A 23410-nucleotide genomic window follows, 5' to 3' on the forward strand; every position below is an offset into this window, starting at 1 on the left:
ATCATTATTAGCTAGAGTCTAAGTAGTTTAATTAAACCGTTTAAAATATGGTATTTATTACTATTGTGTCCAACTACTTTTCATCTTCATTTATTTAATGAGCATTTAATAGGTAAGAAAACTTATGGATTTTAATTGAAAGCCTTACTGAAAATTACTGAGGTAAAAAGCCCCTACTTGTCGCGTCACTGAAAATTTATGGAAGGTGATCCAAGGCTGAAAGTGGATCAAGTGACCAAAAAAATAAGAAGGGCTACACCTCTACATTTCTGTATTGTTGATCAATTTTTAAAAGCAATTAAAGTGTTTAATGCAAGAATGAGATTTGGTCTTAGTCTGAACTCAAAGTGCTTTGAAGACATGCACAGCATACATGGCCATTTATCATGTATCACTATCATTTATTGTTTACTGGAAGATTCTATTAAATATTCACATGAAGTTCCACAATGTTCACTTGTCTTGTTCAATATATCAAAGTAATAGGGGAAAGAAAAAGAAAATCACATGCTACTAGATCTTCCTACACTTTATTAAAACAGTTGAATGAACCGCTGGTAATGTCCACCCCTCTAGGCAATATTTTCATTAAATCTTGGCAACAGATACAAATAATTTCACAGCTGTGAACAGGATGGCATAATAAGATTTGTAGCCTAGAGAGAAAAAGCCAACAACCAAACCTGAGCCAATTAATTGCATTTTTCTTATTTTATTGGTAGCTGTAGCATTTCAGGGGGAAGTGGTGCTGAAAAATTGGGTTGCTTAAGATATTCCATAATGTGTCAGCAGAAAGCCGTAACACATCCTTGCCTGCCAAACACTCTTATCTTCTGCTGTCCGCTTGTGGTCTAAAAGCAGCAACAAGCCATATACTCGTTATTTCTTATTATAGAAAGAGCTTTTATATTTTACTCTATTTTCTCCAAGAAGATTAAACCTGTATTCATGGGAAGGTGATGGAGCAGCTCATCCTGGAAACCATTTCCAGGCACACTAAGGATGAGACCATTCATTTGCACCACTCAAAGCCAGTTTCTCACATTTCCTTTCTCAGCTTAACAATGGTTGTGGGTAGCACCGAAACTGATTTCTCACCTGCCCAAAGTGCTCTGTAAAGCACCTGGCAAAGCTCAAGTTTTACAGAAAGTGCAGCAGCAGTTGCCAACACCCAGCACCTGCAAGCTCATCTAGACGAGTATTTTCCACAGTTCCACTGTCCTCTGTTTCAGATGTGAGTGTGCATGTCTGTCCCAGGGACCTGCTGGGGGCAATGGCTTTCCCAAGCCTGTGCAAACTGGCTGCAACTACAACCCCAGTGATACCTGGACTAGCCAGTATCCCTAGGGAAAGAGGTGTCAAGCCCCAGATTTCAGAATTCAGTGGCTAAACTTTAAGAATGGTGATGGTATCAATAAATCCCTGTTGGTGGTCTGCAAGACCCTGTGTGATAACCACAGGAGTAACTATGCTGTTAACACAGTCCCAGGTAACACAGATGACACCACTGGGTACTGACAGCAGTTTTCCTGTAGCTGGCAAAGTCAGGGTGGTGGGTGGAGCTGATAATGGCACTGGTGGCTGGACACCCATGCCCACTGCAGTCTTCCCCACAGCTGAGGAATCCAGCCACTGACCAGCAGCAACCAAGGACAGTAAAACTGCACACAGAGGAACCCTGCAAAAACTTTGACTGTGAGTCTCTTCAACTGATTGTGTTGTGCACATTCCTTTTCATCCCATGCTCCAAGGACTCTCACAAGCATCTCTTCCAGGCTCAAAATACCTTACCAAATACGGGTAATCATTCTTGGCCATATTTCCGGCTAAGGACTCATGTTCTGCAGTTGTATACATTTCAGAGGGGTGCAAGATGCTGACCATCTGACCCATCCTCTTGAGCAACAGCGCCACAACCACCTTAAACAGGGGCTGGAAGGGCTTGCTGCTCTGACATGTCTTGGCATGTCCAGAGATGGGAACCCCAGTGACTGTATATTCTGAGGAGCAGGACCACCAAACATCATGGTCTGGGAAATAAAATGTTAAGGAGAAGGAAGGACCTCCACACTGTCATCCTGGCATAATTGTTACTGAAATGGCATCTTCCACACTTGGAATCTTCCACACACACTGGCGTCTTCCACACACACTGGCATCTTCCACACTTGGACAATGGAAGCAAATTGTCAGTGCACAAGATCTGCTGGAGAGGTTTGCACTATTGCGTAGTAAATCCTCTCGAGATGTCTGGTACAACAGAGCACAGTCACTGCCTGCTTGGGATGGGGTTGTTCCAAATCAAAGAACATTCAACACCAAAATTAGTATTCTCAGCAGCCTATACTGGGACCCTGAGGAGGTCTGCTACAGGTTTCAGTGAAATTGATTACTTCAATTAATACAAAGGAGATCATACTGCAAACACTGCAACAGGATATTCTATATAACAAAAGCAAACAAGTTCTTTTTACATTATAATATTGAAATGAAAAATAATAATAATAATTTCTTACTCAAACTTTCCTGAGGAACTTTTCATAGCAGATACACTCATAGATTTTCCTGTTTTCTTTAGTGTTTCTGAAGAGGTCTCTGCAGATCATTATTTTTGAAATTTATTTGCCATAAAACATGATACATAAATTCTCAAACCTTAGAAATGTAGGGGTCAAAGATACTGATACAAAGAGCAGTGTGTATTATCATTCACAGGTTATACTGTGAAGGTTATACAAATAACCTTCAAAATAACTTTTAAAAAATCTTCTAAACACAGACTAATACAGGTCATGGTTACCAGTAGGAATGGGTCCTAGAAAACATATTATGTGGTATCCTGCTTAGAGGCAACTATTTTAGGGAAGTGGTGATGTTAATTTTAAAGCTGAATCAACAAGGGCATTTGGAAGAAACAACCCACAAAGCTTTGTACCTCATCTAAATGGACTTAAGATAAAAAGGATGGAATAAATCTCAAAGTTGAAAAGTAAAGGTTATGGAGTTCTTTATGGGCAAAAAGAACCTCAAAGCCAGACTCTGTATTTTAGGTCTATATAGATACTTCTGTTTGAGGACCGCTAACTAAAACCACATTTTGTTCCTTCCTGAGGACCCAAATGAAAATCTCTGTGCATACAGTCCACACAAAGGATCAAGAAAATGACCAGGAAAGCCATTCACTATCAACAACATCCACTTGGAAATTTTTGTCCTTTCCCATTTATAGCAAGTGTTGTGCAGAAATACGTTTAGGATTTCATGTCAGGACTTGCAAAAAAAAGCCCAGCAAAAAAAGTCAAGCCTTATAATTCTACATTTCTCTATCAGAAAACAGGATTCCAAAACCTAGGATCTGCTTTAAAAAATGCCTCCCCCACCTCAAATACCTCAGGGTTTGTTATATGAAACACATAAATATGACTTAATGGACTCTTTGCCTGGCTTATGTTTCTCCTTTTGTACTCTCTCCAGAAGTGCTAACACAGCAGGTGTTAATGTTGGAGTTTTTCTCGCAGTCAATGGTTGCTTGTCCTAGTAAAACAAGATGCACAATCATCACTCAACTCTAGCAACGAGCTTATAGACCCTCTCCAAATTGCTGTTGAAGCAGTGCTAGAAAGGAACAGGCCAAAGGTCCACCCTCTCACATTTTCAAGATAATAGGTGGAAGAGTAATAAGATTTTTCAACATCTTAAAAAAAAAATAAACAAAATCCCCCCAGACCAGCAGTACTCTCCCAAAGGAACTGTTTATATTATTCTCTTTTCTGTAATAAAACAGGATCTCACTTCAAGACACTGATGATTAGCTCTACTTTTCTGATTCCCCCAAGGGACTCTGCCCTTTGTGTCTAGTGACCAGGGAATAGCAAACCTTCCAACAGCAGGGAGCCCTAAAGAACAGGAAGAGCTTTCTCAATGTACTGCAGAAGCTGCCAGGTTTCTGATTCTCTACAGCTGTTACCCTGGAATATAACTGCAGAAGAGTCTGAAAAAGTTGTTGTCCCAAGGTTTTTGTACTGTCCTATTCTGTCATTTTTTTAATCAGAAAAAGAGCTTCAGTTATGGGCACCTCCCAGATGATATTCAGCATGTGTTTTGTTATAAGAGTTTATCAATTTCCCTGGAATTTCAATTCTTATATTAATATAGGCCTTTACTGACCACGAACTATAGTTTAGCAAACCTGCTTCAAGGACAGGAGGAGTGTGACTGTGTTTGCTTACCAAAGCCTGTCTGGTGGAGTTTGCAACATGGCTGATAACCTATTTTCCATAAAACTCCATGTCCCTCTGTCATGGAGCCTCTGTAAACCTTTGAGAGCATAATGGACACTGAATATTGTCTGACAGAAAGAAAGAAACAGCTTGTGTCTCAGTTTATACACTACAGGAGAAGAATTCCTCTGCTTTTCTGGAACACTCAAGATGCAGTTCAACACCTGGCCCCACCAGCAGGTGTCCATGATGAATTCTCATCAGCTTCCAAAGTACAAACTTAGCAGAACTACAAAACCTTCCTCTAGAAAAACACTTGGAACACTAAAACACATGCTTATGGTATTAACCCTGCAAACAGTAATCGTTTTCAGGAATAAATCCTGGAGATTAATAAAAGCAGATTTTATTATCTTTGTCCTAGTCCTACCCATTCCCAACCTTACAATTAACTAGTCTGAGCAGAGCTCCTGAAGAAGCATTCGAGTATCCAGGCCTCTGGCTGCAGGGAGCGTCTGAGCCTGGTGTTAGGTGCCAGAGGATAGTGGAAAAGACACCTGCATACACTGTGAACAGGTGGATGATCTACTCTGGCAGAGCTTAAAGAGAAGGTGGGAGGCTGAGAAGTATCAGAGAGTGCAAAAGAGAAGTAGACTTGTGAAATCGCACCCTTCAGTCCCTGAGAGAAATGCAGTGGATGGAAGATCAGCAGGAGTCTGAGGAGCTCCACGTCTCTTGCCATCAAGCTGAAGAAGGAGACTTAAAAGCAGGGAAATGGAAGCAGGTCCCTGCTCAAGGAGGCAGAAGAATTCCCTGTTGTCTTCCCTTGCCTTCCCAGGGGCCCTTACAGAATAGGTATGAAGCCTTGGATCCCGAGGTCAGGCAGACAACAGTGGAGAAGAAGCTCTGTCTGGGGGTGTCCCAGATCAGTGCAGTCAACCAGAGGGATAATAACTACAGGTATAATTACAGACAATTATAGAAGGGTGGTTGTTGTGCGTGTCTTGCTTTTGAGGGGAACTGAGTGTCCTGTATGCCAGCCAGACTCATAGCACAGGGGAGTCTGCTCCTTGCTGGAGCCTGGGTAAGGGATATTACCAGGACACTCTCTGGACTAATTCAGCATGCAGATTACTACACACCAGTGATTGTCCAGATGGGCAGTGACAAGGACATTCGGTCACAGGTTGGAATCAATGAACTCATAGGTTTTTTTCCAATCTAATTGATTCTGTGATTTAGTAAAACACTGCTGAAGCAGTTGTGCCCCATCAGCTGAGGCACGTCCAAGAGTCAGGTTTCTGGGTGTGAAGCAGCATTGTGAAGAGCATGAAGTGGTGCTTTCTAAAATCTTTCTTGACAGTATTACTGTCCTTATTCTGCTGAAAGCTCTTCAGCAACTGTTATAGCAGGTACAATCCAAGTCACTGCAATGAACAATCAGTGTTCAGGGTCAACAAAGCACATTCAGCCATCACACTGACCTTGATGTTCTCAGACCCTTCCTCCATGTCCAGTGCCTTTTACAAAAGCAGCCCAAGTGTTCTTACCTTAATACTAAAGATACAGCATGTTTACAAATTATTTATCTCAGTAACAATACTGAAAATATGGCCCAAGCAGCCACCAAAAGCCTGCTCCAGACCAGGAGCATGGGCAAAATGGTTCTGAGCACAGGATAGGGGAGGATGAGACAGGGGAGGATGAGACAGGGCAGACACCTGGCTTCAGGGGTGCAGCAGGGACACCTGGAACTTCAGGAGAGAATGGGGAGTTTTGGGCTCTATTTGGAGTAGGATGAGACAAAAACTAAATCTTTCTCTCCTTCCCACAATCCATGTACTTTCTCACCAGTCCTGTAGTACAGTATATACAGTCCTGTAGTATAAGATATCTGTCCTCACTAGGCCACTTAGCAATTTGTCCTTCCTAAAAAGCAATTTTCCAATTCCTTTCTCCACAACTACTGCTGCTCTTACACAGCTTGGTTTCCTCCAAGAGGGAGAAGGAAAGGGAGGGTCTGCTCTTGGAGTTGGTAAAGTAAGACCAGAAATAACAGAGTCATTAAAGAACTCAGCAGTGAAAATTCAGAGAGGAGCTTGACCCCAATCAAGGAAGGAAGATGTGTCCTGCTGCTTATATTGCATTGCTGTAACCTAGGAGAGGAGAGAGGCTGGAATCATGGCAGCTGCTTTTGCTATCAGTCATGAATTCCTGCTCCGGAAGGGAGCCCAAAGAGCCCCCCTTCTCCCTTCTGCCCTCTGCCTTCCTAAGGCAGGCAGGACTCCACTGACACCCTTTTCAAGATTGCTCCCACATTTTATAAATCACACTATCATGAGATATCATCTGTATGTGCATATTTTTGGATCTGTAACTTTTAACACAGGGAGCTCTGTGCAGAGGCTGAACTTGGTATTAAGTAGTAAACCAGACCCGTCCTTTTCTAAATGCCTTTCCCTGACTGCAGAGCTGGCTGGAGAAGGGGATAGTGGAAAAGGCACCCCGTGGGAGTGGGGAGCCTGTGCACACCACTTGTTTTGAATGTATTTCACCCTCTGTTATAGAATAGTACAGCTATCCTGACTCTCCTCCTGAAGTGTTAATATCAGACCCCAATTTGCTGCCTTTAAGTTTAAAATGTATTGTTAGTTTTCTCTTCCTCTGCCTTTTCCATTGCCTCTGTCTTGCATTCCTACTCAATTCAAGCCAAAAAATAGGGCTGAAAATTAGAATCTATGGAGGGAAATAATGTTCACATTCTGATGTGCCAGGGGTGCAAAACTGAATCCCATCTGTGGTTAATAAGATGTCTTATTGATAATGCCTTATCAAAGATCAGTACAAGAACCACAATAAGAAAGCAGACCATAAATCTGGATTGGTGCTTGCTGGGGGAGAAGGTGGAAGAAGGTGGCCCTCCTTCACAGCTTTTGGGACCTGCTTGGCTGGTTGAATAGTATTAAGAAAATACTCATAATGCTGCTTCCAGTTAGATTTCTTCCCTGCCTGTTTCTAGGAATGTAATGGAAATAGGAGATGGCACAAACTACACTTCCATCTTGCAAGGGACAGAAATATCTTAGAGCAAGGGTTCTTTTTTTTTTTTTTTATGAGGGGAAAAGAAAACATTAAAAACAAAATAAAATTGATTTTTTTGAAAGGTGCAGGGAAGCTGGTTCAGCCCTTCACTGTCTATTGACAGCACCAGGAGAAGGATAAAAAAACCCAATGCACTCCAACAAAATACCATGGTCATGGCAGACCTAAGAGCACTTAGGAAGAATTAGAAAAGACGCTATTAGAAAAGACACCTTCTCTTCTCCCTTTTGTCATATTCTTTTAACTTTAAACCTTTGTGCACTTATCTTTCTTTTCACAACTGATTTCAAAGAACATTTTACAACAGCAGCCAACCAAATCAGTAGTGAATTGGCATTTCTAAATAAAATAATATCCATGCATGTCCATGTGTACTCACCTCCTCCCTAGCAAAATTACTTGTTCCAGTAAGAGCTTAAGCATCTTTTCCTCCATCTCTGTAAATAAGTTCAACTCAAACACATTTTTAAACCCTTTAGTAAAATGGCAGCGAATCTCTGAAACTTCTTCCATGAAAGGGCAGCTCTCAGGTTCAACCTTTGTCATTCATGCATCAACTATCTTGAATCATGCTCTCTTACAGATTTAGGTGAAGAGAAATCTATTAGAGATTCACATTGTCTTTAAAATATACATTTGAACATTTACTCGAAAAGCAGAGACACTTATGTGCCCAGGGCAAGCATGACATCTATTGATTTGGCTTTTCAACAGAGAAATATTCCCAAACACTAGCAGCACAAGGAGGGGGAGGAAAGAATTTGGCACCCAGTCAAGCACATATGTGAGACTCATCCACAACATCCAGACTTTATCCTTGGAGGAAACAATAGTGTTACTGGATGAAAGACTTCATATGGAGGTAACACACACTTCAGTTTTAACTATACCCTTTGCAGGAGCTGCTTCTTCACAGTGGTGGTTTCTCTTGCCTATAGTCTCTGTCTCAAAATGCTGAAAGGCTTGCACTTCCTGTTGAAGGCTTCCTTGGAACACTGGATCAGCTGGGATGCAAAGAAAAACTGTTGCTTATGGGTTGGAGAGATGCTTTATTAATGATGCTTTCTTACCCAGGCTTTAAAATTACTTATATCCAGGAGCAGGGAGCTGCAGCAGGATTTGTTTTGGGTTCAGTTTAACTCCTGAAGGACTTCATCAAAACTTTCAAAAGCTGTCCAAGTACAGCTGCAGTTCAACACAAATAAGAAATGGAAGCCATTTCCAGTTTGTTCTGCTCAGGGATGGGCTGGAGAGCAGTCCAAATGCTGACATGCAGACAAGAACAGATTGGGTATGTGAACAGGAGCTGTCCCATTGGATTCCCCCCCACACACCTGATTTTCTTTCTTTCTTAATTAAGACGGAGAACAGTCTGATCCTGTCAAGGGGTTTATTTTCATTATTAGTTCTCCGAGTTTAGATGTATTCCAGAGTGTGGTCTCCCCTGACAAACAACAGTGCTGCCCATCCCACCAACACCACTGAAAGAGCCATAGACTCAGGCTGAATGGGAGCAGCTGCTTACCAGCACCTGTAACCTGACAACGCAGAAGGAAAACTAGGGACAGCACCTGTAGCTGGAAGCACTAGAAATTTCAGATAGATACGATACCCAGTGCAAAATTTGTATAAGGGCCATGCCTCACAACAAATGAGGTTGTAAGGTTCAGAAATGTCTCAGATTTTAGCATCACTCTCACTTTTCTGCAACAGGATGGGCAATGCCCTTTGAGAGGAACACCATGGAAGCAAGGATCAAACTAAAGCCTCTTTCCTGCACTGTGAATCACGAGAGTCTATCCACAGCTGGTAAATTAAAGACCCTGTTGCTGTCTTATTTTGCTTATTCCCCTTTCTAGTTCTCAGTTATTCTCTTGATCGTCTTAATAATGTCTCTACGCTGTCCACTCTCTTTCCATGAGAATTAAGCAGATGCCCAAGCAAGGCATTTTGGTTACAGCTCAGCTGGACTAAAACGCACCTCATTCTACTAAATCACAAACTTCCAAATCCTTATTTCCCTTTGAACCTTCTAGTCCTATGACTCAGATCCTCTTCTAGACATTTTTGACAGCAAACTGGAGAGCAACACTCCTCTGCAGTACTGGAAGAGCAGCAGACACCTGTGCCTTTGCTCACTGAGGAGCAAACCAGTTCTGCATCACCAGGCCATGGAGAGCCATGGTAATAATTGGATCTCACATTAGTCACGGTGACATAAAACTTCTCACCTCTCTCAACACACAGCTCTTTTCAAACTATTTTGCTTGATAAAAACATTATGCTCTTCATGAATCTTGAGATATCAAACATGGAACTACTAATGCAAAGTTATCACACCTTTGTCTTGGTTCTTGCAGTCACTCCGATTTCAGTGTATTTTATTTTTATTTTTTTGGGGGTTTTTTCCTTGCCAAATCAGGTTTTAGCACTATTGCAGGGCTGATCTGATCTACCACAGAGACACAGGATCAGTAACACAAACTGAAGAGCAGAGGGGTACGTGCAGAGCCCCACCCCTTGCAGAAAAACTCTGCCTTTGGATTGTGCCAGGCAAACTGTGCAGTCATGTGTTCAGTTTGTAATCCAGGGATCAGGGAGGTCAAGGGGAATCTTTTCATTCACTTCAACAGGCTTTGGAACAGAGCCTGGTACCCACATTGTGCTGTCAAAGGGACTACTTATCAGATGGTTTATTAGTCTATTTTTTTCCAAGAAGACTGAAATAACAAATTCAGCCTAAAACCCTGGAACAAAAAAGGAAGCTGCAAGTTAGCAATTTATGCCTCACCAAGAGAAAATAAATTATTTTAAATTCGGTGTATAGTAAACATGGTTTTGGACAAGCAGGTGAATGAAGACAGCGCAAGATGGAAGATGCATCACAATGTGTCTGTGCATGATAAATTCTCTAATCAAGTTCACTAATGAAAGCAGTTACTAGGTAATTTGCTGTTAAAACTTGTTCAACCCACTTCTCTACCAGCAGTCACCTCCTTCTTCCTCAGTGCTCATTACCCGTTTCAGCTAAATGCACTGAAATTCTCATTAAAAATAAGGAGTTTTTACCTCAAAATATGCAAAGTGTTTTCCATGGGTTGTAGAAGGAGCCAGACCTTGACTTCAGGCAGCTGTGCAAAATGCAAAGCATGCAAGAGACTTGGTTACACAGCACAGGATGTCATAACTGTGGCAGAGTCGGCACTTGGACAAGGCTCTTGCTGGAACAGTAGTTCATTGTCAGAAAGGGACATCTCCATAGAATTACAGAATATCCTGAACTGGAAAGAACCCAAGAATTATCAAATCCAACTCTCCTGTTGCATACCAGGGTTCCCTTTTGCAGAACTCCCTCCTCATTTACCCTGTTCCAACAAAGCACAAGCTCTCCTTTGCGATGACAGGCAGCATTCTGTTTTCCACATGACTGCTTAGGTATGTGCTTTCACAATGATATCACAGTTGGCTGAGGAGATGCTGGAACAATTCTTAAGTTCATCACTGCCTAAATTCAGGGCAGGTGACCTGCACCCGCCCAGATTTATGGTTTGGATGTCAGTTAGTGGATACCCAGTAACGGCTTAGGTAGAAAATGACACACAAAGTGTGGCACAATCTTCATTATTAAGGTGGAATACTTCCATGATATGCTAAACAGCATTCCAAGATGATCTTACTTTGTAGATGTTAAATTTGTTGAGATTTGCGTTTAAAAAATCTTTTTTTTGGGGAAAAATAGGTGTTAAAATTACATGGAAAGTAGTTTCAGGCCCTTCTAATCCCAAAGACAAACACACTCATTTCAGAGCAGGGATATGACTTCTATTAAACAAAAACAGCCTATAGAAAAACTTCAGGAAAAAGAGAGTCCTTATCATTTGATTTGCAACCTACAGGTACTTCATTAAATTAACTTCTGCAAGGACTTCTCATGTAAGTGTTCGTTACCTCCTCTTGCTAAAACAAAGGAAATCCTTGTCTTGCTAAGCAGATGAATGACTGCTTTTGTTTTTTACCTTTTCCTAGGATTTTACTACACTCCAAAGCACTGTTAAGGTTACTGCAGTGTTTCACTGACTACAAGTGAAGAGGAACAAAGCAATTCTGAAATCTTTTTGACTCCTTTCCTATTGTCTCTGTTTAAATGTCTTTCCTCTTTAGTTTCCAAGCAACAGCTGTGTCTGTCCTTAGTCCAGACTACACTCTTCAAGTGCCTTCCTCTGCCTCCTCCACTTTATTCTGTTCTCAATCCCTCCAGATACTTGGTTTTTATTATTTTGTTTTTATTTTAAAGGACTTTAGGTATAAGCACAGTACCACTGAATCAGTGATGAGAAACCTAGCAAAGAACGTGTGCACTGGCTTTAGTAAGACTGTCCTTTTTGGTAAACCGCAAAATCATATTCCACCCCAAAGCACTGAACAGCATCTGTTAGTTACTTGTTCCATTGAACTTACTTCCTGGTATCTGACTCACCTCAATAGACCTGCTTCTCAGATTTCCTTTTCTGTTTTGCTTTCAGGAGTCATGAGTACTGGGTGGTCAGTGTTCCAGTTACCACAGAATCAGTGATTACACAGTTAGCAATTATGACACGGGCAGATCCTGCTTAAGCTTGTCAAACACATGAAAACTAGTACAGCTAAAGGAAAATGCTGAAACCTTTTTTAATCTTACAGATTATTTCTATTAATTCTGTTAATAGGCAATTATAGAAAAGGAAGGCTTAATCTAGATGTGTATACTGTATTGGTACTTTACCTCTCTGAGCAGTGATTAAGACTTGCAGAGTCAAATACCTCTTTATTCCCTCCTCCAAAATCATGTTAATTTACCAATTAAAATATATTTTAAAGCCTTCCTCCAATAAAAACAAGTGTTTTGAATTTTCTGTACATTAAAAGACTTCATCAGTCCCTGTTAGCTTGTCTCCATCTAGCATTCACAAAACTATTGAAGGCATATTGAAGATGCTTTGAATTCACCAGTAGTCAGGCCACTCCACTGATCTGTTTGTTACCATGTCCCTCCCAGTAAAAAGGTGCCTTTTCACATAAAGGCAGAAGATTGCTCTGTCTGTAACATACAGACATAAACCTGAGGGTTCTCTTATGAATACAGAAGGATTCAGGGCTGACTACAAATCCTATTCATTTCATTAATGTTAAGGACCAGTCTCTATCAAAAAAATCATGTTCACAGTATAAATATTTAGGTTCACACCAAACTTACAGATTTTGGCCCTCAGCTCATCTTTAGGAAGTTTTTATAACAATAGTAGTGGATATTAAGTTTGTATTCCAATTAAACCAAGTTTAACACAAGACCTGAGGAAGAGTACTCCAGAAACAGCAAGATGGTGACTATCTGCAACACACACTTTTTGTCCAAGTATCTGCTGTTTGTTTGCCATCCTACTCAGACTGAGTACTTCCAGCAAAGCCAGTTCCAGTGGCAACATTAAGGGTCACTGACTACTGTAACTGCAATACTCCTTGTGACAGATATTATGGAAATGTAAAACTCGGGTTAGATAACAGCAATGTCTGGCTGCAGAACAGCTTTTCAGACATCTTTGTTTACAAAAGGCTCCCATCATAGTACCAAAACAATAAATAATCTACCCAAAAAAAAAAGAACCAAGAAGGAATGGGTATAAACTCCTTGACTTACAAAACTGTATCATAGCAAGGAACTATATTCAACCATCAGTATGAGAGAAAAGACATAAAAGAAAATACAGTTTTGTAAACTGAAATAATTTAATAGAAGAATCTAATCAGATCAAATTTGTAGGATTCTGCTGATTTGTTGAATACATTCAACAAATATATATATGTAACTGTTCAGTGATAACTTGTAAAAAAAATATTTGTAATTTTAATAATTTCTACTGTAATGAAACTTTGCAGCAATTGTTACGTCACTCATGACAGAATAGGTATCACCAATACATTATTTTATATAGAATTTCACTTCAGAAAAAATGACAAGTCACTGGGTCTTGCTACAGTGAGATCTGAACAACCCCCTTTGAGCAGGACTGGCAAAGGTGTGAGTTAGCAGTTCCCTTCTCAACACAAATGAAAAATTAGGGATATTTCCACAGTAAGTTTCTCAGTTTCATCAGGACAGCTTCAGACCTTGCACATTTTGTTTCAGATTGAGCAACTCTTTCTCTTGTCTTGTTTTCTCCTGTTTGAAGGCCAGCTTGTTGGCTTTCTTCTCCATTCTGCGTTCCTGTACATAGGAATAATGAGAAATTTACAAAATAGGAATTAACATGGAAAATCAAACCATTCCAATGAACTCTTCTAGATCATGAAAATAAGAGCAATCTGCACAATAATATTTTTTACAGTACTAATTATTAGTAGTCAAATTGATATGTGTACCACCAGGATAAACATCTTCAGTTAGCTGAAGCTTCTAATATGCTGGCAATTTCTGTTCCTAAATATGACAGCTAGGATTTCACTGTGGCCAATTAGGATTTTCCACATTTCTTTCAGGTATGATGTTTCAGATCACAAAAAGTGAAAAGTAACTATTCCCTTTGCTACTCTAGATTGTAAGGAAATCTGATGTTCCTTCAGCATTTGTATCTGCAGTAGTGGCCAAAGTAACAGAACTGAAGTTTTGATACTGGAAATCAGTCAGACAAAAGTGTGATGTTAACTTTCTTTCCATTAGGTTTTTTTTTTTAAAGAAGCAATAATTAGTCCTTTGAGACCAGCAAGTTTTTGCCATTACCTTCAGACATGACAAGTGAGTTTTAAACAAAGTTTGTAAGAGAGAATTCAGGTAACATGAAACACTTGCAAGGTTCTATTTGCAGCCCGGCGTACCTTTCGCTCCTCTTTTATTGCCTGTTTTCTGGCTTTGCGATCCTCTTTGCTCTCAGCTTTGGAACGAGGCTGTGTTGATGCTTTTGGCAGGTCACTGCCATTTATCATTTGCATGCGTTCCACCTGCTTAGCAGTGAGACCTTTCTGAGGCAGGACGTGTAGGGGAATTCCAGTCTTCTGAGAAATTTTTATTGGTTTGGGCTAAAGTAGAGTGCATACAAATTAGTGGCCCCTAGTTTTCTCTCCAAGAAGTGCACATGGCACTGCCTTATTAGTGTAAAAACTTCAGATCCAGATTTAACAGTAATAAATATTAGGTCTCCTCATACTGTTTAACTCCTCCACAAAAGCACACATTAAATCAAAACATCTGTGACAAAATCTGGCCTTCCAGAACAAGAAAAACATTTTTCCCTTCTATTTAAATATTACTGAAGAAATAAAGAACTGAAGTAGTCACTTAATATCCCCGTATAAGCTTGCAAGAAAAAGGTTTAATTTCAAATTTGGGGATATCAAGCTGTGCTCTGATGATGGGGAACATATGGAAGACCAAAGAACTAGAAAAAATTGTTCCAGACCATAGGAAAATAAACCTGAGCAAATACGTGGCTGTAAGACACACATTACAGAAAGGTCTCTCACTGATAACAACAAAGGAAATTCCTTGCTCTGTTTCTGCCTAGCTATTATAGAAACTTTGAACTGACTCAATTTTCTTCTAATAAGAAAAAATACAGCCAAACCCTTCTTTAGTGAAGAAGTAATACCAGAGCCCTCCCCAACCCTCATTTCTGCTCCCTGTCTTTTAAAAGATACCCATTGAGAAAACAAACACATTTATCTCAAGTTTTCCCAGTGTTATTCGTCAGAGTAAGTTTAATAATTTTACCTTTGATGGCTCCTTAATAAGTGTTGGGTGATTATATAAGTTTGAATAGGTACCTAAGTCACATAAAGAAAAAAGAAAGTAGTCAAGAAAGGCTTGCAAATAGAAATTATGAATTGTACTGCTACTTAGGTTTTGGAAGTGCCTCCTGTTATGCTCAGAGAATAAACCATTTTACCTAAAGCACTATCAGGAAAGTTCTGAAATCACCTATCATTTACTTTGAAATCCTACAAACAAATAAGCAAACTCCAAAATACTCACTCAAAATGGATTCACAATCCCACTTTTCTTTTGGCTCCTCAATAACTACAGTTACTATTTCTTCCTTTTCCTCCTCACTTTCTTCATTTGCAAGAGAGTCCAAATCTTCATTAGGTTCAAGAGCATCCAATTTCACACAACTTTTTCAAAGTTCAGAGAACAAAAAAATACATTTTATCTCTTATTGAAAATGTAAAATTATATAAGCACACTCTCCCTTAAGTCAAGCCCGATAAAGCTATTTCCAATGAAATTTGCAGCAAAAATGAAGTTTCCTTAAGTAAGCCTCCTCAAAATAAACTAAAAACATTGGGACAAAGACACAGTTAACAACAGAAGTATTTCTGCTTTTCAAGAGGATGAATGATACTGCTTACATTAAGTTCAACACGATTTCTCCAGTTAATTTTATTATGCAAATGGGTAATACTCCAATGCAGCTCCTTTTATTGTGGTATGCAATCTTTTGAGCAGATGCACTTGAAATAACACACCCAAAACTTCCATATAAACAGAGGATTACAGAACTACTTATGTGAAGCAGTACTTCTGGGAATACATACTTCTTTGCTTTCTCTTTGTAGTAATCATCCAGGACTTCCTGCAGCCGAGCATTGTCTGTGTTAATGTAGCCTTCTAACTCCACGTTATCTAAGGCTCCAATCTCATCTTCATCAAATTGTTCATAAAACTACAACAAAGAAGTGGGTATCTGTAATTAGACCACATTTGTCATGCAACTTCTTGATAGCTTAAAGAAGAGCCACACATTTCTTTTTATTTGCCTCTTTTTCCTCTCCCCTCTCATTTGCTAAACAACTGCCAAACACATCTGCAGTAAGATTTCCTCCTTACTGTCAATATTCTTTCTGCATGGGACTCACACAGTTATCTTACAATAATATATAAACCAGCTTCTAGAAAACATTTTTCATTCTGATGCATTATTTCAAACTATGCCTTAAAAAGCCTGTCACTGCTCAGAACAAAAGTTACACCCTATTTCCATGCTCTGTTCATAACATATACTTCACCAGGGAATGGCTTGCTGTGTTGAACTCAGCCTCTCAGACAAAAGTGTAACACTAATTCTGAATGCTCATACAGTCACTGGAGTAATTTTGTTTATCTCCATCAGTGCTAGGCCTTGTAATAGCAATTAACACTACAGCCTAGGTGACACAAGTCTCTACATATATCCAGTATTAAATGCAGAATACATGCAAAGAGCAGTAGCTTGACACCCTGACTACTAGAATCAGTAAAATCTGCACAGGTATACAGGACACTAACTGATGAAATGAATCAATAGACAAGAAAGCATCTAACACCCTTCACAGTTACACTCTTGAGCAGCCTCACCTTCTCAAATCTGTCATCCAACAGGGTTAACTGCTCATTCCGTCTTATTACTGAAGATGTCATAGAATATTCCGTGAAACGACTCCTGGTTTCTTCTTGCATAAAAAGGAATTCTTTTGTCTGTCCATTAACATCACCATCTGACAAAGGACCTTCTGAATCATAGTCTTTATCAGTACTGCAGCTATCCTTTTCATCACTATCATCTTCCATATCTTCCCATTCATCTTCATCCTCAGCATCTGGTCCCCTGAACAGAAGCACAAAACAGGTTTAGAATAATACATGGACCTTTACATAGCTCTGACCTGTGCTGGGTTATCTGAAACAATTTGGCAATAACAGATTTAAATACTGAGACACTTGTCTGAGAGCTGAAAGCATTGCTAGCTGGATCGTGCATCTGTGCACAGAGACTGAAGTTATTTTTATATTCAGCTGTACATGTCAAAGCAGAAAAATATCAGCTGCACTCTTGACTATTAAAACAAGCAAAATTTCTTATGGTTCATGAAATTATGAGAATGATACCAAAACCTAAGTAGATAAAATGCAGTGGCGTATCACACGAAGCATTTGTAAAGGTTTCAGAAACGCCCATTAGCCTTCATCAATACTATTACTGATGTATTTTACATGTAATAGATGACAATGCTTTAAACAGTTCAGGAACACTATTATTCCAAACATGGCATATAATCCATGAGCTCAAAGTAACAACTGATACCCATCTCTTGGATAATGTAAGAAATTCCATTTCTTATCCAAGTAACACATGGTAATACTTTTTTCAACACACCGAAGTATTTAATTTGAAATCTGAAACCACTGTGGCTTCCTACACCACCACATGCAATATCAAATAGCATCTCTCCTATTTACATAACAAATATTTCAACAAAGCTTTATTTACCGCTTCTGTGGTTTATTTGCTTGTAGAACAAAATCATCTTCCAGGATATTTTCTGGATTGTCAAAGTCAAAGTCATCATCAAGAGCTGCAACAATATCTGGGTCAAAATCTAGCCGTGGTCCTAGAAAGTTGAAAAAACAAAACATAAATATTTACATTTCTCTGACATTATAAAGCTACTTTCCTGGATAAAAAACAATCCAGCTGGACTGTTAATTTGCAGTAAGGAAAGCTTAAACCAAAGAATCACAAAATTCCTCAAGCATATTTGTAGATCTGATAGAAGCCAGGGCATGTCACCAATCTCTTGCCAACTTTTATCACTCAGAAAAAAACATTTCCCAGAGGTCTTAAGCTTCCATAAATGCATTTTAATATAGAATATTACAAAGAAAAAATATCCAGGTTAAAGTACCACATGATCAACTACCAGCATTAGCTCCAACTCTAAAATTCCCTACATTACAAAAGGTTAAAAAGTGTTTCTCTGCTGCAATTAGCAGAATGGTCTTTAGTATCCTTCTGTCAGGACAGAGAGAACTGCTACAATTCCTTACTGTTGTGAAATATGGAGATAGCTGTGGAGTCAATGTCCAGTGCAAATGTGGACACATAACAAAAACCTACTCACAGCCTGTAACACTGAAATAACACTAATGAAGGAATGTAAACATTACTCGGCATTTGAAAATAAACTGACTGAAAATCCAGTTCCAGACTTGGATTCAGAGAGACAGAATAATAAATTAAAAGTATTATCTAGAGTTTCCCCCTGTTATTAGTTTGTATTTGCTATGCAATAGTAAGAGCTCATGGATTCACCTTCTCCAAGCAAAGCTAAAGAACTCTTATTAGTCAATCACAGAAGTAAGTCTCAAATTGAAACACGGGCCTCTCACAGATCATTCCTTATGTCTGCTACTGAGCCTGTTCTAAGCCAAAAAAAAACATGACATCACAATAGAAGCCTTAATTACCATCTACTTCCTAGATGGCAATTGACATCACAGAAAGGTGAAAAATACCTGAAACAGGAGCAGCTTTATTTAACAAGCCCACATCCTCTTCAAACTCTGTAGCAAATACCGAGGAAGGCAACTTAATGGATGGAGCCTTAGAAAAAGAAACAAAAAAACATGATCACAATGTATTTGTTCTCAGTTTCTTATTTGAGCTCACATTAACAAAAATCATGCAGACGCTCCGGCGACCAAAAGAAACTCTATGAGCACTACTTAAATGTTAGAACAAGTGCTACATTATCCATAGCAAAATTTCAGAGTTACACAATGATAGCTACGTAAAGTGCTGGCAGCATCAATTCTCATGTCAATATTCTCCAGGTAGAGAAACAGTATTTTTTACATCTCTACAGCTTTTTAGAAAACGGTTGTACAGTAGGCACACTGAAATTTTTCAAGTTTTTTTTTGTTTGTTTTGGAAAACACTAACACGTATTTGAATTCACCCCTTTACTGAAAGGCTTGTTGAAAGCTTCATAACATGCACATCTAACCTAACTTTAAACCTTATGTAGTATCACCAAACTGTAACTGAAAGGTACTTCTGACTAAGGCTATTAGTTTTGACTAAAATTACAGTATTTGGTTAAATCAAACATCCTCAGCTATAAGTGACTGGCAATGGCATGCTTCGTTGCTTCAAAGCATTTAATGCTTTTCCACTCCAATGTGATCCAGCATTGTGAACTTCTACATGTTATGCCAGCAATTGGAAAGTTTGGTTTTATTCCATCAGGCTTCTATTACATTCCCCTTTAAAAACATGGTGTGCTGATAATACAACCTGGCATATTCATAACTCCCAGAGCATTCAAAAGTTTTAAAAAACCTTAAACACAAATACCCACCCCAGAAAAACACACGACTTGCTCAAACAAACACCTTTGCAAGCCATCTCTGTAGAAAAAACTTTGTCATAGGTATCTGAAGTGTTTTAACACTGTACTAGCAAAATAATGTTCAACAGTAAACTCTGGCTTGTCAGCTTCTGGGTTTACTTGTAGGAAAGTTAAGTTGATTGTGGGTCAAAAGGATCCTTATACATAAATAAATATATATATATATATACACACACAATTAATGTGTCTAGAGAATGTTAATGCTCCAAAGAACAGCATTACCATCAGCAAAACTACTACTTACTGAAATTCTCTGAATTTCATCCTCTATGTGCCCCTCACTTGTGATGACAATTCTGCTTTGCTGTCCACGCACAGATGGGACAAGCTCAGAGGGACCAGAGGCTTCTTTGAGGTGCTGCAAATAGTCATAGTCATCATCAAAGAAGACACCATACTTGCGCTGTTCTTCCCTTCTTTGCTCCTCATGCCCCTAGGAAGTGGGGGGAGAAGAAAATAATCAAGAGGAATGCATTTAGTCCACTCAAGGCCACTTAAAACTTACTAGCAAAAGGAACAGCAACACATCAACTGAGAGTGTCTGACTGTTGAAGTCCTCTCTCCACTCCTTACCCTAATTCACAGCCAATTAGAATGTTGTAATCAGCTAGTTCCATGTCTGGGTGCTGTCTGAGCAGCACCTTCCCATCAGCAACCATACCCAACAATGCCTGCTTTATCACAGTGAGTCAGGCAAGTTTTGTTGTTGTTTTTTTAATACATTTACACCTCTAATGCCAGTTAAGTCATCCTTCAACCATCAGGCAGTAACTCACAACTACGAAAATCCCTACAACAGCCGCTTTTTCTTCAATAAGCTAAACTAAAAAACTACCCTCTCTCAGGCTATGTTTTTGAACTGTATAATTGCATATCAACTTTTTTTCCTCCATGGTGTTTCTTATCTGAATAAACCTCAGTATTAAAAGTGAGTATTTACTTTCTGTGTGGGCAGCAGAACTCTCTGGGGTGCAGTATCATCAGCAGCAAGAGGATCCCTCTGACTTCGGTGCACTAAGTGAAATGTTACTGCTTTCTTCTTCTCTATGAAGGGCTTTTTCTTCTTGTGAGGCTGCAAAAGGAAATTTCGTTGACAAAAAGTTAAATATTAAATGCACCTAAAGAGATCCTGTAGCGTGAGGCTGTATTCGTTTTAAAGCAATGCCTTATAAACACATGCTTGGAGACAAAGCATAAGGAGACCAGCGGGAGCTCAGCTCATCTCCCCACACGCACAACAGACACGTCACATGTTGTAACAGCAAACGCAGCGTATTCATCTGCAAAATGGCAATACCTCGAACAGTAAACATCTGGTAACAGCACATACCGCTTGACATGCAGCCCTAGAAGGGAATTCTGCAACACACTTCATCCAAGAAACACGCGAAACTGATAAGGAAATTCATCTAGACGCATCTTGCTTCGTGAGGGTTCTTTAGACGGCTGCTCCTAGAGCAGCAATTCAACATCAGTCACAAGGACCCCGCGCAGCACACTACCCAGGCACAGCTCCAACATCGGGATACACATGCGGTCTGGATCAACAAACCCACCAAGTATTCTCAGCTGGCTGAAAGCCTTTCCTACGAGTTACCACACCTGACCCGGAAAAACACTTCCAGCAAGGTTTCCGGCTTTACCTGCCTAACAAACCGCGTTACAGCCGACATAGGATACCTGGGGGCGACTCTATTGCTCTAACTTGCCTTCTTCCCCTGGCAATCCCGAGTACAGAACACGGCACACTCACCATGGCGCTGTCCCCCGGCCGCTCCCGGTGTCCCGAACCCCACTCGCTCCCACGCGGGCCAGCAGTCAGGGCCCCCGGGCTGTGCGCTCCATCTTGGGATACACCAGTGACCAACGGGGGGACGGGGATAAGCGGCCGCCAGTCCGGCCAGATTTGTAAGCTTATGTTTCCCAGTTAAAAAAAAAAAAAAAGAGCCTTTTCTTAGACTCAAATAATATTTTGATAAAAGAGAGGCTCAGTGGACCCAAGCAGGATGCTCGTCGGAGACATGTTTTCCCAGATCGCCCCTCAAAATAGTGAGGAATGGTTCGGGCCGCCAGCGCCCCCAATGGCAGAGCGCGGCGCAGGCGGCCGAGGGGCAGCGCGCGTGCGCAGCATTCGGGCCCCGGCCGGCGCTCGGTGAGGGCGGGGGCGCGGGCGGGGCGCGGGGTTCAGTCTGAAGGACTGGGAGTAAATAACACGTGTTGGTACTAACAGGGTTTTGCCATATTTGAGTTCTTATTTCTGACGAGGAGTGGCTGGGGGAACTGGACCTGTTCAGAGGAGAGACGACTAAGGGGGGGGACCTCATCAGTGTCCATGAGTATCTGAAGGGAGGGTGTCAAGAGTTTGGATCCAGGCTGTGCTTGATGGTGCCCAGCCACAGGACAAGAGGCAACAGACAGAAACTGATGCACGGGAAGTTCCGTCTGAGTAGAAGGACGAATCTCTTTACTATGCATGTGATCACACCGTAGAATAGAGTGTCCAGAGAGGCTGTGGAGTCTCCCTCACTGGAAATACTCGAGAACCGTCTGGACACAATTGAGTGCCATGTGCCTTAGGACAGCCCTGCGTGAGCAGGGAGGTTGGACCAGATGTTCCACTATGGTCCTTTCCAACCTGAACCATTCTGCAGTATGACTTTAGCTGTATAAATATTACCTACACCATGTAGCGAGGCTGTGCACAAACACACGTACTCACGCACAGGCTCCTTGCTAAGAAAAAGAGAAGTATGCTTGGTATTTTAAAATCTGCCTTGTTCCTTTTCAAAAGAAAGTGTAAAACACAGAGGGAAGCATTTTTTTCCCCATGTGTTTACAGGCAAATAAAACAGTAACAGCTAAGAAGAGGTTTTCACTGAAAACTCAGAAAAGTTGTCCACATTATGTGTGTATGGATGCAGCTAAATATATATGCATGCATGTACCTTAAAGTATTAGCTTTAGTCATATTTGGCTGGATTTCATTGGTTTTCAGTAGGTGTCACTAAAGCTCTGAAAGAATCCAGATTTTCATTCTTCTGGCTGTTTTCTGAAGTTTTGAATCTTTACCCAGTTTCATCACACCACTCTTGCAGAAGCGCACAATCTAATCTGATCCACTCCATCAGTTGAAATAACATCTGTACTCGGAGGATTCAGATTATCTCTGCATATATCTGTGCAGAGGCTGGACTTTCCTCTTCCCTGCGAAAAGTTCCCGGGGAGCGTCTCGTTGTTGTCGGCCATGTGCGGGTGTGGTGCACACCCCGCGGCACGTGGAGATCAGCAGTGACCCCTCCTGGACCGCAGCCTGCGAATGGATTTTTCATGTCTGCACCCAACAGCAACAGCTCCCTCCCTGCAGTATGTCTGTACTGCCAACCCAGCGACAGCTGGAATGGCAGAGCTGGATTTTCACAAGCTAATTAAGAACAGAATCACTCAGCTGTTGAAAACACAGTACTTACCATTTATTTGTGGGGTAATGATGTAGATTTGATTACTCCTTATTGCTTCCAAGTTCCTGACATGCCTCTCTGGCATCCACAGAAGTGCATGTGCATAGACTTGGTGACAGGATTACACTTCACAATCCCCTAAACGTGGCACCTCCTTATCTGGTGGTGGCAGTACTGTCATTCCACACACCCCAAATCTGGTCTAGGAGCATTGTATCAGTTTAGATGTGGGAAAAAATAACTTTTGCTCTCAGCTCTGTTGTTAGTCAGCTGTTTCCTAAGTGTAAGGTAAGTTTACCTGTTAAGCCTCAGTGTTTTCTGTCTTTCTTTAATTTACATCCTTCTCGTGAATTTCCTGGTTAGATTCTAAGTATTAGGGGGAAGGATATGTATTATATGTTCACACAGAGATTAAAACAGGTTCCTTCCCAT

General features: G+C 40.5%; 1 protein-coding gene across 11 annotated transcripts; it reads right to left on the reverse strand.

Annotated features, from left to right (window-relative positions):
• Positions 1–696: 696 nt before the first annotated feature.
• Positions 697–21555, reverse strand: LTV1 (LTV1 ribosome biogenesis factor). 11 transcript variants are annotated; one of them, XM_068184728.1, is made up of 16 exons: positions 21274–21555; positions 20461–20592; positions 19765–19953; positions 18625–18712; positions 17600–17720; positions 16687–16936; positions 15888–16015; positions 15325–15464; positions 15064–15116; positions 14172–14372; positions 10651–13563; positions 8213–8326; positions 4230–4317; positions 3434–3534; positions 2517–2595; positions 697–2030 (listed from the first exon to the last, which is right to left on the reverse strand). In XM_068184728.1, the coding sequence occupies exons 1-11, from the start codon at positions 21274–21276 to the stop codon at positions 13450–13452; spliced, it is 1419 nt and encodes a 472-aa protein (XP_068040829.1). In that variant the 5' UTR covers positions 21277–21555; the 3' UTR covers positions 697–2030; positions 2517–2595; positions 3434–3534; positions 4230–4317; positions 8213–8326; positions 10651–13449. The 11 variants fall into 11 exon arrangements, with proteins under 11 accessions (XP_068040829.1, XP_068040824.1, XP_068040831.1 ...); XM_068184723.1 differs by having other exon boundaries at positions 4230–4348; XM_068184730.1 differs by having other exon boundaries at positions 8196–8326.
• Positions 21556–23410: the final 1855 nt, after the last annotated feature.

Source organism: Anomalospiza imberbis, chromosome 3 (assembly GCF_031753505.1).
Source record: "Anomalospiza imberbis isolate Cuckoo-Finch-1a 21T00152 chromosome 3, ASM3175350v1, whole genome shotgun sequence".
In the NCBI taxonomy this organism is placed as follows: Eukaryota; Metazoa; Chordata; class Aves; order Passeriformes; family Viduidae; genus Anomalospiza; species Anomalospiza imberbis.